The sequence below is a fragment of the Bos mutus genome, chromosome 22, assembly GCF_027580195.1.
Source record: "Bos mutus isolate GX-2022 chromosome 22, NWIPB_WYAK_1.1, whole genome shotgun sequence".
NCBI classification, from domain to species: domain Eukaryota; kingdom Metazoa; phylum Chordata; class Mammalia; order Artiodactyla; family Bovidae; genus Bos; species Bos mutus.
In genome coordinates, this window is record NC_091638.1 from 38,702,835 (window position 1) to 38,720,162 (window position 17,328).

The 17,328-nt window shown below is 43.4% G+C and overlaps 1 protein-coding gene across 1 annotated transcript in view; it reads left to right on the forward strand.

Moving 5' to 3' along the window:
• The first annotated feature begins 265 nt into the window (after window positions 1-265).
• CADPS (calcium dependent secretion activator) overlaps window positions 266-17,328 on the forward strand; it is a 476,711-nt gene continuing 459,648 nt past the window's right edge. The window contains 1 exon segment of the mRNA XM_070360581.1: window positions 266-1,105. Within this exon segment, the coding sequence (XP_070216682.1) occupies window positions 662-1,105 (444 nt within the window). The 5' untranslated portion in view covers window positions 266-661.

Below are 17,328 nucleotides of genomic sequence, written 5' to 3' on the forward strand. Positions count from 1 at the left end.
ATTCGCTGACAAAAAGTCATCAATGATTGATTTATTTCCTCCTCTCCCAAGAACTTTTTGTTCGCGGGACGGGGAGAGAGGTTGAAACCAGGAGGGCTGGGCATCAAGGAGGAAATCAGCCACAACGGGGTGGGAGTGAGGAGGACGGGAAAGCATTGGGATCACTACGGAAGCTCTGAGACTTTGGGGACGCTCCGCGCTCTTCCGGATCCAGTCCGCTGCAGCCGCCCTTTATGCTGCGGACACGGGAGAGTTAAGCCAATAAACACGTAAGCGCCGCTCCCTCCCCAATCGGCAAGATGCCTCTTCGGCTCTAGGCTGCATCGACAGCTTGCAACACTCGGCATCTTTTCTGGAGGCGCCTCCTTCAGCGGCTGCAGATGGCATCCTGCTGTGGGCTCGGGGCTCTCAATTGACTCCCTCCTTTGCCCACTTTGGGTCCACGGACGCACCTCTCCCCTCCCCTCCTCCTCCTGGGTCAGAGCCCAGCTCTCGAACGCCGGGCGGAGGAAGCAGTCTCCGCGGCGGAGGCTGAGGCTGAGCAGCAGCGCGCTTGCTCCCTGATTTGGGGAGAAGCGGCCATCCGGGAGAGCCGACCCCCAGCTGCCTTCAGCGCCCCCCAAGCCAGGGGCTCCAGGGACTCCCCTCCCCAAGCGCCACCATGCTGGACCCTTCATCCAGCGAAGAGGAATCGGATGAGATCGTGGAGGAGGAGAGCGGCAAGGAGGTGCTCGGCTCGGCCGCGTCCGGCGCGCGCCTGTCTCCCAGCCGCACCAGCGAGGGCTCGGGCGGCGGCGCCGGGCTGGGGGGCGGCGGCGGGGTCGGCGCCGGGGCCGGGATGGGCGCCGGCGGCGGCGGGGGCAGCGGCGCGAGCAGCGGCGGCGGGGCCGGGGGGCTGCAGCCTAGCAGCCGCGCCGGTGGCGGCCGACCCTCCAGCCCTAGCCCGTCGGTGGTGAGCGAGAAAGAGAAGGAGGAGTTGGAGCGGCTGCAGAAGGAAGAGGAGGAGAGGAAGAAGAGGCTGCAGCTCTATGTGTTCGTGATGCGCTGCATCGCCTACCCCTTCAACGCCAAGCAACCCACCGACATGGCTCGCCGGCAGCAGAAGGTAGGTGCGCCTGGGAGGCCCAGAGAGTAGCGCCGGGACGTTGCCAGGCGGGCGGGGCGAACAATGGGAGCTGGAGGCGCAGCTGGCGAGGAGGAGCTAGAGGAGGAGGAGACCGCGCCCCGGGGAAGGGGTTACAAGGCCCCCCTCTCCGCGGCCAGGCCTCGCCTAGCCCAGCTCGGAGCGCACCAGGAGCTGCCCAGGACCAGCAAGGGTCCTGGAGCGCAGCACCCTGTGCCTGGGCCTCCCTGCTGGGGAGTGAGGCGGGCAAGTTCTGCTTTGTGGCCCGGGAGGTTCGGAGAGTGACTCGCAGCCGGCGGCTCCCATAGAGGCCTGGCTCGCTTGCCGGGCTCTCAGCACTCTCGAGCAGCCGGCGGCTGCGCTCAACCCCCGGCCCGCCCTCCTGGGCGTGCGCAGGGCGGGCAGGGGCGCCCTGTAGGTGGGGGCGCCGGTACGGAGCAAGTGGAGCGCCTCCGAGCCGCACTCAGGCTAACCCCGGCAGAGAGCCACCGCAGGGGCAGGCGGGAGAAAGCAAACCCAGAAGGCGAAGCTTCCCGTGACACTGCGAAGGGCACCCTCCTCCCTCCACCCGGGTCAGATGATCACAGATTAGGGTCGACTTGGGGGTCCTCGGGACACCGCTTCACTCTGGCTGGGCTTCCTTCCAATGTCCCTTGCCCTTGCTCACTCACCCCAGAACAGGGGCAGTCACACCTGCTCCTTTTCCGTGGGTCAGCCCCTCTGTCTTCCTCTCTTTGACACCCTTCTTTTCCCAAGGTGACTTCGCCGCCACCTTCTGGCTCTCCTAGGCCCTCCAAGCCCTGCCACTACTAGCTTGATAAAGTGCAGCTGGAAAAAGCCTTGCAATTATAAGCATCAAAAAGCTTTTTGTGTCTGAGGTTGGGGTAAGGCTAAGACGGTTCCGGGCTGCCTTTGATGTGAAAAAAGTGCCTATTTCTATCAGCTGTTCTCCAGCCAGAGAAAGGAGGGATTAGTTAATGCAGGTCGAGGGCGGTGGACCAGAAGAGGAGTCGGGTACTCATCTGGAGTGAGTTGTGAAGCAAGTTAGCATCCCATTCTGTCTTTTTAGATGAGTCTGCCACAGCTGAACTAACAGAGAAGTCAGTGAAGCCCCCAGAGGGGCGGTATGAGGGGCGGTTAAAGCCAGCTCTAACCCCCTCAGAGGTTACTGAGACCAGTTTCTTAAAATAGAGGATTTCTGGGTTGTTGCCATTTAAGACTGATTTATATGTTGCCTGGAGTAGAGTGTTAGGTTTTCCTATATTTATCCAGCCTTATCTTGAGTTAGCACAGATTTCTCTGTTTGTTTTGCATGTGTATGTACACAAACCACCCAGAAGTGATGATTTATTTCAGCTATCACAAGCTTGGTTATCAGTTTTATTAAAGATAAAATTGATTTCCTGGTTGAGAAAGAACAGGTGGGCTACACACTCCTTGCTTAATCCCCCCTGCCCCACCCCCTCATCAGTGGTTCCTTGCTTTTTCCATGTGTATTTTGAACTATCCTAGAGCAAAAGTATTTTCAGAACCGTAAAAGTTTTTGGATAGTCTTTTAAGGTTGAGGCTTGGGTTCACAGGGCCTGGTACTTCAAGCTTCAGGTTGAAATTATTTCGGTAATTGTGTCTTTATAGCAGGGGAAATTCCATTTCCAAAATCTCCCATTAATAATGGCCCCCACTAAAGAAGTCCTGTTCCTTTGTCAATGAAAAGCTGTTGTCACTTAAAGAAAAGTTAAGAAACAAACTTCCCTTTATCAGTCAAAAGGCTCTCTAGCTCTGTCCTTCAAATACAGGCTGAAATCCAGCACCAGAATGGAAAAAGAAATCCATTCTCGTAAAGACCCAGGTCTTCTAAACAGAAGCTTCAGCCACCTGAGAAAGAGCGTCAGGAGACTGGTTTTTCTGATCTGATCTGGTATGTTTTACCCAGATCCATTCAAAGCTGTGGTTGAGGGATAAGTAAGGTGTGTTTTTACACATGACCTTAATATCAGAGGGACTCCAGGACAGATTGATAACACTGGCATTTGGTCAAACTATTTTTAGTTGTTGCAGCAGACTAAATACATATCCCGGCAAAGCTGCCTCCTGGCTGTTGTCTATATTGGTACGCTGAATATCTCTCTCTTTATTACAAAAAAAACAAGCTTTCCCCAATACTATACCTTTGTGTTTGGTGCCTTTTTGGAAAAAAAAAAGAAAAGTGTTCTGTTATTTTTCTCTAAGTAGAAAGCATGAACTTTGTTTTTTTTTTTTTTTTTTTTTTAAGGAGCCATCATTGAAAGTAAAAGTTTGCATAATCATGGATGCCAAACTTAAAGCAGAGAAATAAGATTGAATTAGTCTTGGAGAAATAAAAACTAGGTGTAAAGTAAACATGAGTTTGTAGAAAAGAAATGGATGAACTAGAAAAAGAGGAAAAATGATGTAGAGAAAGTGAATAGAGTGATAAGGGCTGGGGCAGAGAGAACTGCTTATGAAAAGCAATTGCTAAATTGGGGGAAAGGAAAGATCATATTGTCAAATCACTGTGCTGTATACCTTAAAGTTACACAGTGTTGTATGTCAATTATATCCCAATAAAGTTGGGGTGGAGGAAGACCATATTATACAGAGTTTAATAAACTTTAGGAAACCAACTAGTTTACTTGATAATAGTAACATTGGCTCCTGTTTTTTAAGTACTTGCTGAGGGCAGGGCACTTACTTTAAGTCATTTTTTAAAAATGGACTTCTTTCAAGGAGAATCTTAGATTTACTGAAAAGTTGAGAAAATAGTATAGAAAGTTCCCTTACAACCCAGACAGTTTTCCTCTATAATTATCTTATAGTAGTATGGGTACTCGGAGAAGGCAATAGCACCCCACTCCAGTACTCTTGCCTGAGAAATCCCATGGATGGAGGAGCCTGGTGGGCTGCAATCCATGGGGTCACTAAGACTCGGACACGACTGAGCGACTTCCCTTTCACTTTTCACTTTCATGCATTGAAGAAGGAAATGGCAACCCACTCCAGTGTTCTTGCCTGGAGAGGCCCAGGGATGGGGGAGCCTGGTGGGCTGCCGTCTCTGGGATCGCACAGAGTCAGACACGACTGAAGTGACTTAGCGGTAGCAGTTAGCAGTATGGGTACTTGTTGTACAATTAAAGAACCAATAGCTATACCTTGTTTACTTAAATCTGTCATTTATTTAAATGTCCTTTGTTTTACCTAACTACCTATTTCCATTCTTAGATCATTTTATGTTCTTCTCATCATTAACAATGTAGGAATTATGAAGAGAACTTAAAATGATCTAAGAACAGAAATAGGAAGTTAGGTAGAAACTAAGGACATTTAAATACACCATAGATTTTGTTAGTAGTAATGCAAGGGTGACCATCCCCATCTTTAGAAAAGAAAACTGAGACTCAGTGAGGTTTTCTAATTTGCCTAAAGCACTATGTAGACAGATGAGAGAGTGGGAATTCCGGCATGGGGTTCTCTGATTTCAAATCCTATCTTCTTAATATGCAACACTGGCCAGAAGTATTCTAAATGAAAAATAGAAGGCTAGCATCCTGACAACATGTCTAGTGTACTTCTTGACTCAGGATTATTTCTATTTGAGTTGAGAGAGACCTGCCCCTTCCACTTTGAACACCTATCCAAAAAAAATCAACATGGGGAAAACAATCCTTTAAGTACTAATTTCATAAAGAGTACGAAGGAGAGAAAGGGCTTCCCTGGTAGCTCAGCTGGTAAAAAAAGCCATCTGCAATGTAGGAGACCCTGGTTCGATTTCTGGGTTGGGAAGATCACTTGGAGAAGGGAACGGCTACCCACTCCAGTATTCTTGCCTGGAGAATCCCATGGACAGAGGAGTCTGGCAGGCTACAGTCCATGGGATCACAAAGAGTCGGGCATGACTGAGTGACTTCCACTCACTCACTCATGAAGGAGAGAGACGGTGGCTTGTAAATCTGAACAGCAGACTGTTGTCAGTCTTTCTATATACTTTGAGCTGGAAAAAAAAAATTTTTTTTTTGGCTCAAAAGAACAATTGGGAAGGAACAGAGGGAAAAGATGTCATTGCTGGATCATTCTGATAGTTAATTACTTAGGCTTCACTTTTACTGGGAAAGAGAATGCCTAGGTTTTCAAACAGTCTTTCCAGTTAAAAGAAGGGATTTGAAACAAACTATGTGAAAATATTGTCAGCGAATAAGGTCATGTGCCTGATATACAGTGAAGTCAAATAAACCAAATGTCAGAGTTTAGAGCAGAGAAAGGTTTATTGCAGGACCAGCCAAAGAGAACCAGTGGCTCAAGCTCAAAACCCCTGAGCTCCCCAATGGCTTTGGAAAAGATTTTCATAGGCAGAATTTAGGGTGAAGGCTGCAGACTGTGTGACTTTCCTCTGATTGGTTGGTGACAAGTTAACAGGGTGGTGCTCTGGGAATCTTGCCTCAGCCTGAAGTTGCCATTCCCCCCCTGGGTGGGGGCTTTAGTTCTCCAAAAGAACTCAAAGATAGTGTTGCCTGCGTGTGTGCTCAGTCGTGTCTGACTCTTTGAGACCCTGTAGAGTGTAGCTTGCCAAGCTCCTCTGTTCACTGGATTTCCCAGGCAAGAATACTGGAGTGGGTTGCCATTTCCTTCTCCAGGGGATCTTCCTGGATGAGGAGTCGAACCCACAGCTCCTTCATTGGCAAGCAGATTCTTTACCACTGAGCCATCCTATCGATATATTTTGAGGAGGAACCAGTACCTGTGACCCAAAGCTCCATTGTTTCTTGACTGCAGCTCCCTTGTCTCTGCATCCCCTCCCTTTTCTGATTAGCACGGGTTTGAACCTGCTCTTTGGAACACAGGGGAGGTCCTGGAGGTTACATAAAGTCTATTTCCTACAAAAAAGAAATAGGTGAACACAGAAAGGATTTATACCCAGAAACTGCACAGGGTCTAGCTAAATTTCAATATGTTATCATTTGTAGGTATATTTTCCTTGTACTACTGTAAATCTAAATATAGCATGTTGGTAATGATAATTTATGACCACAACAAAAACCGAGTCATCAGGCTGTCACAATGTATGTTTTAGCAGCTGATAAATGATAATTTGAAAAACAGTTCTGAGCTTTTTTTTTCCTCTTTTTTGTCAGAATGCTAGAGTGAATACCTAGAAGCCTGCACGACAGAGTTACACCATATGTTTCTAAATCACGTAGTAATGGTGATGAGTGGCTGCCTCATGTGAACTACCTACTTATAGATGTTCCTGAGGGAATGTAAAAGCAGGCACTGTAAACAATTCTGTGTAATGTGTAAGTTGACATGACCTGTTTTTGTTTTAACTTGGCTAGGAACTGTTTGTAATGCCTGGATTACAGATGTCCAGAATGAATTATGAGTGCATATGTAGGTGTGTATACATATGTCTGTATGTATTGTGTGTGTGCTCAGTCATGTCCAACTCTGCAACCTGATGAACTGTAGCCTGCCAGGCTCTTCTGTCCTTGAAAGTTTCCAGACAAGAATACTGGAGTGGGTTGCCATTTCCTACTACAGGAGGTCTTTCTGACCCAGGGATCGAACTCATCTCTCTTTCATCTCCTGCGTTGATAGGTGGATTCTTTACCACTGCATCACCTGTGTTCACATACACGCACAGGCACATCACATACACATAAATACACATCATGGCATCACCAATGCAATGGACATGAACTTGGGCAAACTTCAGGAGATGGTGAGGGATAGGGAGGCCTGGCATGCTGCCATCCATGGGATTGAAAGACTTGAACACAACTGGGCAACTAAACACCACCACCACCTGTATGTACTGGGTTGGCCAAAAGTTCTTTCAAGTTTTTCTGTACCATCTTATAGAAAACTTGAAAGGAACTTTTGGCCAACCCAATATATGATAAGAGAAATGGGCAATGCTAAAGTTGTATCTTTTCTATATGAATTCCTCATTCAAGAGGACTTGAACTTACAACACATTTGGTCTAGTCATCAAGTTACTCATTTCCATGTGATTCAGCTTATATTTTGCTCTAAAATTATGGCTAAAGTTGAGTCACTGTTAGCCAGAGAAATTCCATCTTTATTCATTAACTTCTTTGACTTTGTTGTTCAGTTATGACTCAAAAGCCCATAACTTTCATAAAATTTAAGACCAAGTGCTAGGTTACTAAATATGTCTGAGTGTGTGTGTATTTTAAATCAATAGTGGTGATTCATTCATTCAGATATGCTTTGAGGCACTTAGGTTACTCTTCAAATATCTGAAGGGTTGCATTGTTAATGCAACATACAATTTGCATTTTAAAAATTAAAATATTTTCACCTTTTGAGAAAACAGGAAAAGACTCTGATGCTGGGAGGGGTTGGGGGCAGGAGGAGAAGGGGACGACAGAGGATGAGATGGCTGGATGGCATCACTGACTCGATGGATGTGAGTCTGAGTGAACTCTGGGAGTTGGTGATGGACAGGGAGGCCTGGCATGCTGCGATTCATGGGGTCGCAAAGAGTTGGACATGACTGAGCGACTGAACTGAACTGAAATGACTGTTCAAACAGGATTCCTTCAAAAAGAATTATGTTTTTCTCTTCTTCAGGAAAAGAATTGAATTCTTTAAATCTGCTTTTTGGCATTTTCCCCCAGTCCCCAATCTTCTTGGTGCAATGGGCAGGAACTGTTATGCACTGGTACTAGAAAAGACATTTTGAAGATACAGAAAACCAAAAAAGTAATAAGAGAAGTTCTTGCCTCATTACACACTTGGAATAGCCTTTTGCTTCCCTAAAACTGGACTGAACAACAAAGGAAATTAAATCTTTCATTCCTTAAAAACCATACTGTGAAAAGTGGTAAAAGTCAAATAATTCCAAGGTCTTTTTCCTTCAAAAGCAAACTTAATACATAACCATAGGCTGTTACATTAAAATATAGCCAGTATTTGGGGCCAAGTGTTTATACAACTTAAGTTGGAATCATCAGGGGTGTTTTACTTACTTAGACCAAGTTCTAAGAAAGACCAGTTATTCATTGCACCAAATATTTTCCCAGGCTTTGTGAAGAACTGGAAGATAGTTGTGAGGTATGATTCTGGATTGGGGAGTTTCTGTTCTAGTTTGGAAAACGTCAGATAAATTGAGAATAAGGTAATGTTTAATTGTAAGATGCTGCCGAAGAATTGATGCTTTTGAACTGTGGTGTTGGAGAAGACTCTTGAGAGTCCCTTGATCTGCAAGGAGATCCAACCAGTCCATCCTAAAGGAGGTCAGTCCTGGGTGTTCATTGGAAGGATTGATGCTGAAGCTGAAACTCCAATACTTTGGCCACCTGATGTGAAGAGCTGACTGATTGGAAAAGACCCTGATGCTGGAAGGATTGAGGGCAGGAGGAGAAGGGGACGACAGAGGATGAGATGGCTGGATGGCATCATCGACTCAATGGACATGGGTTTGAGTGGACTCCGGGAGTTGGTGATGGACAGGGAAGCCTGGCGTGCTGCGGTTCATGGGGTTGCAAAGAGTCGGACATGACTTAGCAACTGAACTGGAACTGGACGGGGTTACAGATACTAAAGTAGGAGAAGGGGAGAGAGAGTACGCACCTGTGTGTGCACGCGCATGCACACATACAGGATTCGATATAGTAGTAGTAAAAATCTTCATGGGGGAAGTAGACTAGGGTGAGTGATAGCAAAAACTCCGTCTCTGTGCACTGGTGCCAAATCAAATCTCAGAGACAGAGTTCGGGGTGAAGTAGAAAGGAATCGATTTATTGCTTTTCCCAGCAAGGGGACACAGTGGACTTGTCCCCTTCAAAACTGCATATTCCAACCTGGAGGAATTTGATGAGTTTTATAGCAGTGGTTCAAGGATGTGGTTGCTGATAAAGAACAGGGTGTGTGCAGGGTGTTAATCTGGCCTCAGGTGATCTCCTGACCTTTTCTCTGGAATGAAGATTGTTTCATCAAGTAGTTAACATCTTCCATTTATTGTGAGGCTCTGTTTCTGTAAAAGAGCTGAAAGATATTGTTCTGTATATCCTTTGAGGCAGGCTCCTGTCCCAAGGCTACACTATTGTTTCTTGACTGGTCCTCCTTTGTATCTGCATCCCATCCCTTCCTTGATTAGAACTTTACCCCTTGGAACTCAGGGAGGATCATGGAGGCTGAAGCCTGTTTCGTACAAACAAGAAAGGGGGTGCACTTTGCATGGGACAGGGAGCTGGACACAGAAAGCCTTCTGTGTCCAGGACCCCATGGGATCCTGCTCAGTTTCACCAGGTCTTAAAAATTTTGCATGATTTGTGTAACCATAAGGAAAGGCAGGTATTCCAGTTAGGAGAAAAGCATGATGTAGGAGGATTGTGGAAGAGAGTGACTGTTTCTGGGATTAATCATCCCATTCTTTTGGTTCTAAATAACAGAAACCCAACTGAAGTGGCTACATCAATAGGAAAATAAGGGGACAGGAGAGGTTTATTGGTGCATGTAATTTAAAAATCCAGTGCAAGGTGAAGTCATGGCTGGATCTAGGAGTTCAAATGACTTCCTTAACAATGAAGAAAGCTGGTTGATGAGAAGAAAGGTTATGTATTGAAACCTGTGTTTGAGCTTAAACTCTACCACTAATAAACCACCGATTGCAGGAAAATCATTGTCTGTCTTTGGGATAATTTCTACATCTGCCTTATGAAGAGAGGATAGGGAACCCTCAAATAATCTCTACTGTCACCTTGGTACATAATATTTGATATATAATAGTTGGTATTTCTTTCTGGGCAATGAGGTCACTCATTATCAAGACATAATTTCATTCAAATTTGTATTTGGTATGTTTTGACATTATAAAATAAGGCATTGTCTTCAAAGAATTTGAGAAGAAGTTAGAGTTCACTTTGTGTTTTTCATTGAGGAGATTAAATCTTAAAAGACTACAAGGCTACAGACCATGCAAGAGATTCAGTTTATGGGATGAAATGGACTGAAAGGCTATTTTTGTCTACAGTATATTTTTCAAAATTTTGAATTTGTTCTCAACATTTAAAACAGTCAAGATATTACATGTAAAAATTTGTGTTTCTGGCTCCTCTTATAACTGGAAAATATAGCAAAGCTGAGCTGAGTTTTTAATGAATCTGCAAAAAGCAACAGAAATAAGACTATCAGTCTTCACTTAACTAATGGAATGTTAATCACTTTAAATAAATAAAGTATGCTTGTTCTAAAAGGAAAATCATAGACATTTGATTGGTAGGACAGCAGCAATCTGGTTCTTTCCAACACTGTCTCTTCTTGCCATTGCTGCTCTAATATTGATGGTCTGACCCTTGCCTCTGTAATGCATCCAGGAAAAAGACCTAGAATTTGGAGCTCTGTGTTACCTGTCTCTGGCAGGTGTTTCTCCGTTGGGATCAGATTTATAGTTTCTGCAGAATTGGAGGGCTGACAGTCAGAATTACCTTATTATTTTTTCATTTGTCCATCCAAGCATGTGAAAGAATTACTTCTCTGTTGTTAGCAGGCAAAGAAAAGGTGATGGAAGTCAGTCAGTGATTTAAAGCCTGGCTGTTGCTTTTGATATATGATGTATAGGGCAGGAAATAGCATAGATTCTGAAAGCTGAATGCCTATGTTTGCTCTTCTGGATATACCCCAAGCAGGCTCTGTGATTTGGGGCAACTTACTTAAACACTCTGTGGCTCAGTTTACTCATCAGTAAAGTAGGAATAGTAATGGCGTCTCCATCATTAAGTTCTTGTGAAAAGTGAGTGAGCTAATATAGTAAAGCTCTTAGAACAATGCCTGGCATGTGGTGAGTAGTACATAAGTGTTCTTCTTATCGCTAATTTGATGTGTACAATTTCGTGTTTTTTTTTTTTTCTTTAATCTGTGAAAGGACTGTATGTGAAGTGCTGCCCATAGTATGCCTTATATTCAGTATTGCTATAATCCTCATGATCATTATCCTTATTGATATGATAAGTAGACCCAGGAATAAATGGTTACCATTACAGCATCCTCTATAGAGTAGATGAGGTTGAGAGTACAATACATCGCTATTGGAAAGCACGGAGGGTAAGCCAATTATTCCATGTTTTCAAAAAAATTTATGTTGTAGAAACATACCATCAATTGTCTCCCTAGTCTGGTTTATTTATAGCAACAACTGACAAATTTCTAGATCTGTTATAGAGGAAAGGTTTCTTTCAAAGACCATAATCAATTAGGAATTTCTCATAGTGACCGAATCTCAGTTGAACTTAAATCACCAGGTGTGAAGTGAAAATCGCTCATTCGTGTCTGACTCTTTGCAATTCCATGGACTGTAGCCTACCAGGCTTCTCCGTCCATGGGATTTTCCAGGCAAGGGCACTGGAGTGGGTTGCCATTTCCTTCTCCAGGGGATCTTCCCAACCCAGGAATTGAACCCGGGTCTCCTACATTGCAGACAGACGCTGAATCACCATAGGGTGTGTTTAAGTGGCCAAATCGTAAGCCAAGTTGAGAACTAACATATTGGGCATATGTCTTATTTGACTTAATTCTTTCTGAGGGGGAAAAAAAAATAATGAGTAGTCAGCAGTACTAGAGAAAGTTAGGCTGTTGAAAATATTCAATCTCAATATTGTCAGAATTACATAATAGAATCCAAGTTCTACATATTTAGATGTAAGTAAATATGCTTCTTTTCCATCTTTTATGGGATTTTGGCTCTACTTTCTCTGTCATTGTATGCTGTCCAAAGTCCTTTTTGAGTACAGTTAGCATGTAAATAAATAATGACTCTAGTGTTTTTGCATATTGGATGAGGTAATAAGAATATAAGATGGGTGTGAAATATCTGTAAAGTAAAACTGCTTAGGTGTGGATTTTCCTGATGCTTTTCACTAATCAAAGGGAAAATTATCTTTGCTAAGCCATTTCTTTCATTTAAACAAGCAGAGTAAGCATCTGAGAGTCTTGAAAAATAAATTGAATCATCAGGCCTCCAAATGTTTCAAGATTCTGGCTATCCTTCTAAAATTGAGAGATACTGAATAAACTGATAATATATTGATGTCCTCTGTAGCCTATGGGAGGAAAATATCAGCCTGTGTTTTTCACGGCCATTTCATGAAGTAGGAAAGTTCTCAGATAACTTTGCAGTTAACTTCTTTTTTTAATCACTAAGTTTTGGGGGAGCGTAGACTAAGTTTCAAACCCTCTAGAGGCTATACTGCTTTTAGAAAGACAATGGGATTTTGGCAAATGTGCTCAGTGCTACAGAGAAGCTACTATGTGACTGAAGAAAGCAAAGGGAAAACGTTGAAAAATCTTGCAAATAATTATGCCTTCTGTTGCCCATGCAGAACAGCCTTTTGGTGTGGATGGTAGGCATAGAGTTGTTTAAGCAAATGAGTTAAAATATATCTTGAACATCTCCTTTGGTTATTTTTCTGACAAGTACAGCAACTGTTGTCTATAAGGCAGCGAATGTCACAACATACTGTATTCAAAACAGCTCTTGGGGGCTCTTCCATATTCAATTTTTGTTTGTTATACATCATCAGACGGCATTGTTTTGTACCACTTCTACATACAAGAAATTCACTAAATCCTGCAGGCAAAATATGGAAAGACATTTCAGACAACCTTCCTGGTTTCTAAGAACCTATCAATCTGTTTGAAATGTTGAAGTACATCAGCAAGGAACAGAGCTCATAATGTAAGGCAGTATATGGTGAGCATCCGAATCTTAAATATTAGTGTTTTTCACATCTCCATCCTTGACTCTCTTTATGGCTTGATTATGTCTCCCCAAAAATCCATATGTTGAAATCCTAACCTGCAGTACCTCATAGTGGGACCTTATTTGGAAATAAGGTCTTTGTAGATGTAATTAGTTAAGATGAAGTCATTGTTGTTGTTCAGTCACCGAGTCGTGTCTGACTCTGTGATGCCATGAACTGCAGAAGGCCAGAGTTCCCTAAGTTTCCATCTCCCTCAGTTTGCTCAAACTCATGTCCATTGAGTCAGTGATGCCGTCCAACCATTTCGTCCTCTGTTGCCCCTTTCTCCTCCTGCCCTCAATCTTTCCAAGCATCAGGGTCTTTCCAGTCGATCAGCTCTTCGCATCAGGTGGCCAAAGTATTAGAGTTTCAGCTTCAGCATTGAATATTCAGGGTTGATTTCCTTTAGGATGGACTGGTTGGGTCTCCTTGCTGTCCAAGGGACTCCCAAGAGTCTTTTCCAACACCACAGTTTGAAAGCATCAATTCTTCAGCACCCAGCCTTCTCCATGGTCCAATTCTCACATCCATACATGACTACTGGGAAAACAATAGCTTTGACTGTACGGACCTTTGTTGGCAAAGTGATGTCTCTGCTTTTTAATACACTGTCTATAGTTTGTAATAGCTTTTCTTCTAAGGAGCAAGCGCCTTTTAATTTTGTGGCAGCACTCACCATCCGCAGTGATTTTGGAGCCCAAGAAAATGAAATCTGACACTGTTACTTTTTACCCATCAATTTGCCATTAAATAATGAGACCAAATGCCATGATCTTTGTCTTTTTGAATGTTGAGTTTTAAGCCAGCTTAAAACTTAAAACTTAGAGTGGACCCTAATCCATGATGACTGGTATCCTTATTGAATGGGGAAATTTGGACATAGAGGAAGTACACAGGGAGAACACCATGTGAAGAGGAAGACAGAGATTGGAGTGACTCTTCTACAGGCAAGGAACACCAAGGATGGCCAGAAGCTAGGGTACAGGCATGAAGTATGTTCTTCACTGAGTGCTCAGAAGACTCTGACCCTGCCAACAGCTATAAGATGGTAAATTTCTGTTATTTAAGCCACCTTGCCACTGATGATCTTTACACTTCCATTCTCAAATCTGGAGCTCCAGGACACACCTCTCACCAAATGTCTAATCCATACATCAGTATTGCTGAAGGGGTGGTCTCACACTGGCGCAGTTAGTCAGTGCTTTGTCACAGGTCCACGAGGAGATAAGGAACTTGCACTAGAATGTAAATCAGCTCACTGCTTTCTTCAAGAAAGTCTTGCTGCAAAAATTTGTCAGCTGAACTGAACTGATGCATGATGAAGTTGATGTATTGTTTCCAGTACTAGCACTTTATCTTGGTGCAGACCAATAATGAGCAGTTCACAAATGGCACAGACCTACACATTACACTTGGAAGAGCACTGACTTCCATCACACCTCCCCTAGGATATCCTCAGACTAGTCAATAGTTGAATGTCTCACCAAGACTCTTTGCAGCTCTATTTTCTAACTCAGGATAAATTAATTTTCTTAGAGTTCTGGTGTACAGTTCTATTGCTGCTGCATAACCAAACTATTCAAGGCTGAAGCACATAACTTCATCCTATTGATGTTCCAGTTAATAAATTTTCATCTCTTTCTCCTTCACCTTTATCACTGGTGCTGTGCTTTGGACCCTCATGATGATTTGCGTGGACTTTTACAATAACATTTATTCCTTCTGCTTGCTTGCTTGTCCTCGTTCCATTCAGAGTGGTCATTCTGAAGCACACCTAATCATGTCCTTTTCCTGCTTAGAATGCTTCTGCAACTTTCCTTTGCCTATACAGGATCCACTCTGAACTCACTTGCATGGCATAACTGGATCCTCCCTTCCCATCCAGCCTCAACTCCTGCAATTCTGTGTACACCCTTGGCTTTAGCCTATATTAACAATTATTGACAGGGGATATTTGCAGAAACTAACACCATGGCTGTAAAATGTCTCCAGTCAATAATGTGTTAAGCCCTTAACATCCCTGCATTGTTGCATGCTCTTTTGTGATACTGTGTCTTTTGTACACGCTCTTCTTCTAGCTTAAAAGGCCCTTCCCATTTTGCCCATCACACTCCTAGGTAGATGATGGCATCTAGGCATTAAAAACAGGAACAAATAGTGACTATTTATTGGATGTTTACCCTGTATACTCACTGTTCTATAAATTTATAAGGTTGTATCTCATTTATTCCTGATATGATAGATACTGTTCCTCTTAACCTTACAATGAGGAAACCGGGAGGCAGAGTAGTTGAGAAACTTGTCTTAGGTCACACATTTAGTAAGAGGTAGAGCTGGATTGGGCCCAGACGGTCTGACTCTGGTCAGAGCTCTTAACCTTGTGCTATTTTAATCATATTATGGCACTGGGCACATCTTACTTCAGTGGGTACCTGTTTCTCTCACCTGATGCTACAGAGATTTCATTTAGTATCCCCCAGTGTCTGGTAGATGTGCATACCCATAATAGATGTTCAGCAAATACTTAAAACATGAATTTATGATTGTTGAATCATAATCACTTTCTCTACCATTTATAGCAAGTTCGCTAAGGTAATCCTGTTTATTCTTTAAAACAACCTTTTTGCGTAGGAGGAGTATGTATCCTATAACCCTGTTTTGGAGTGGGAGGGGGGGGTCCAAAGATGTCCTACTGGTTGGACAGGATCATAGAACACCAATCTGGGCCTCCTGAATGCATCTAGGGTTCTTTCACCACAGAGTTGAACTTAGGGTCACCCTAAGTACAAACTGGAGAAGGCAATGGCACTCCACTCCAATACTCTTGCCTGGAAAATTCCATGGATGGAGGAGCCTGGTAGGCTGCAGTCCATGGGGTTGCTAGGAGTCGGACACGACTGAACGACTTCACTTTCACTTTTCACTTTCATGCATTGGAGAAGGAAATGGCAGCCCACTCCAGTGTTCTTGCCTGGAGAATCCCAGGGACGGGGGAGCCTGGTGGGCTGCCGTCTCTGGGGTCGCACGGAGTCGGACATGACTGAAGTGACTTAGCAGCAGCAGCAAGTACAAACTGGGCCAATACAGACTTTGGAGCATCAGTGTGATTTTTGACTCATACTTTTAGAAAGTTTCATGGCAAATACATTAAATGTACCTCACATCCAGCATGCACTCATCTTTTTTGATTATGAAATAATAAAATTTTATTTTAAGTTTTTGAAACTCTTTGTATGAGGTTAACACATGACTATGATTTCTCAGGAATCATAGTATCTTCATAGGAGCTCTGGAAAACTGAAAAAAAAAAATTACCAATTGTTTTTCATTGTAGCAGTATTTTATGAGCTCTAAATTTAACCAGTCCTGTGGCCATTTCTGGCCAACTCAGCAGTGGTCACAGGACTGGAAAAGGTCAGTTTTCATTCCAATCCCAAAGAAAGGCAATGCCAAAGAATGCTCAAACTACTGTGCAATTGCACTCATCTTACACACTAGTAAAGTAATGCTGAAAATTCTCCAAGCCAGGCTTCAACAGTACGTGAACCATGAACTTCCAGATGTTCAAGCTGGTTTTAGAAAAGGCAGAGGAACCAGAGAGCAAATTGCCAACATCCACTGGATTACCAGAAAAACATCTATTTCTGCCTTATTGACTATGCCAAAAGCTTTGACTGTGTAGATCACCACAAACTGGAAAATTCTGAAAGTGATGGGAATACCAGACCACCTGACCTGCCTCTTGAGAAATCTGTATGCAGGTGAGGAAGCAACAGTTAGAACTGGACATGGAACAACAGACTGGTTCCAAATAGGAAAAGGAGTTCGTCAAGGCTGTATATTGTCACCCTGCTTATTTAACTTATATGCAGAGTACATCATGAGAAAAGCTGGACTGGATGAAGCACAAGCTGGAATCAAGATTGCCAGTAGAAATATCAATAACCTCAGATATGCAGATGACACCACCCTTATGGCAGAAAGCGAGGAAGAACTAAAGAGCCTCTTGATGAAAGAGGAGAGTGAAAAAGTTGGCTTAAAACTCAACATTCAGAAAACTAAGATCATGGCATCCAGTCTCATCAATTCATGGCAAATAGATGGGTAAACAGTGGAAACCGTGACAGGCTATTTTTTGGGGCTCCCAAATCACTGCAGATGGTGACTGCAGCCATGAAATTGAAAGACGCTTACTCCTTGGAAGGAAAGTTATAACCAACCTAGATAAGCATATTAAAAAGCAGAGACATTACTTTTTCAACAAAGGTCCATCTAGTCAAGGCTGTGGTTTTTCCAGTCATCATGTATGGATGTGAGAGTTGGACTATAAAGAAAGCTGAGCACCGAAGAATTGTTGCTTTTGAACTGTGGTGTTGGGAAAGACTCTTGTGAGTCCCTTGGACTGCAAGGAGATCCAACCAGTCCATCCTA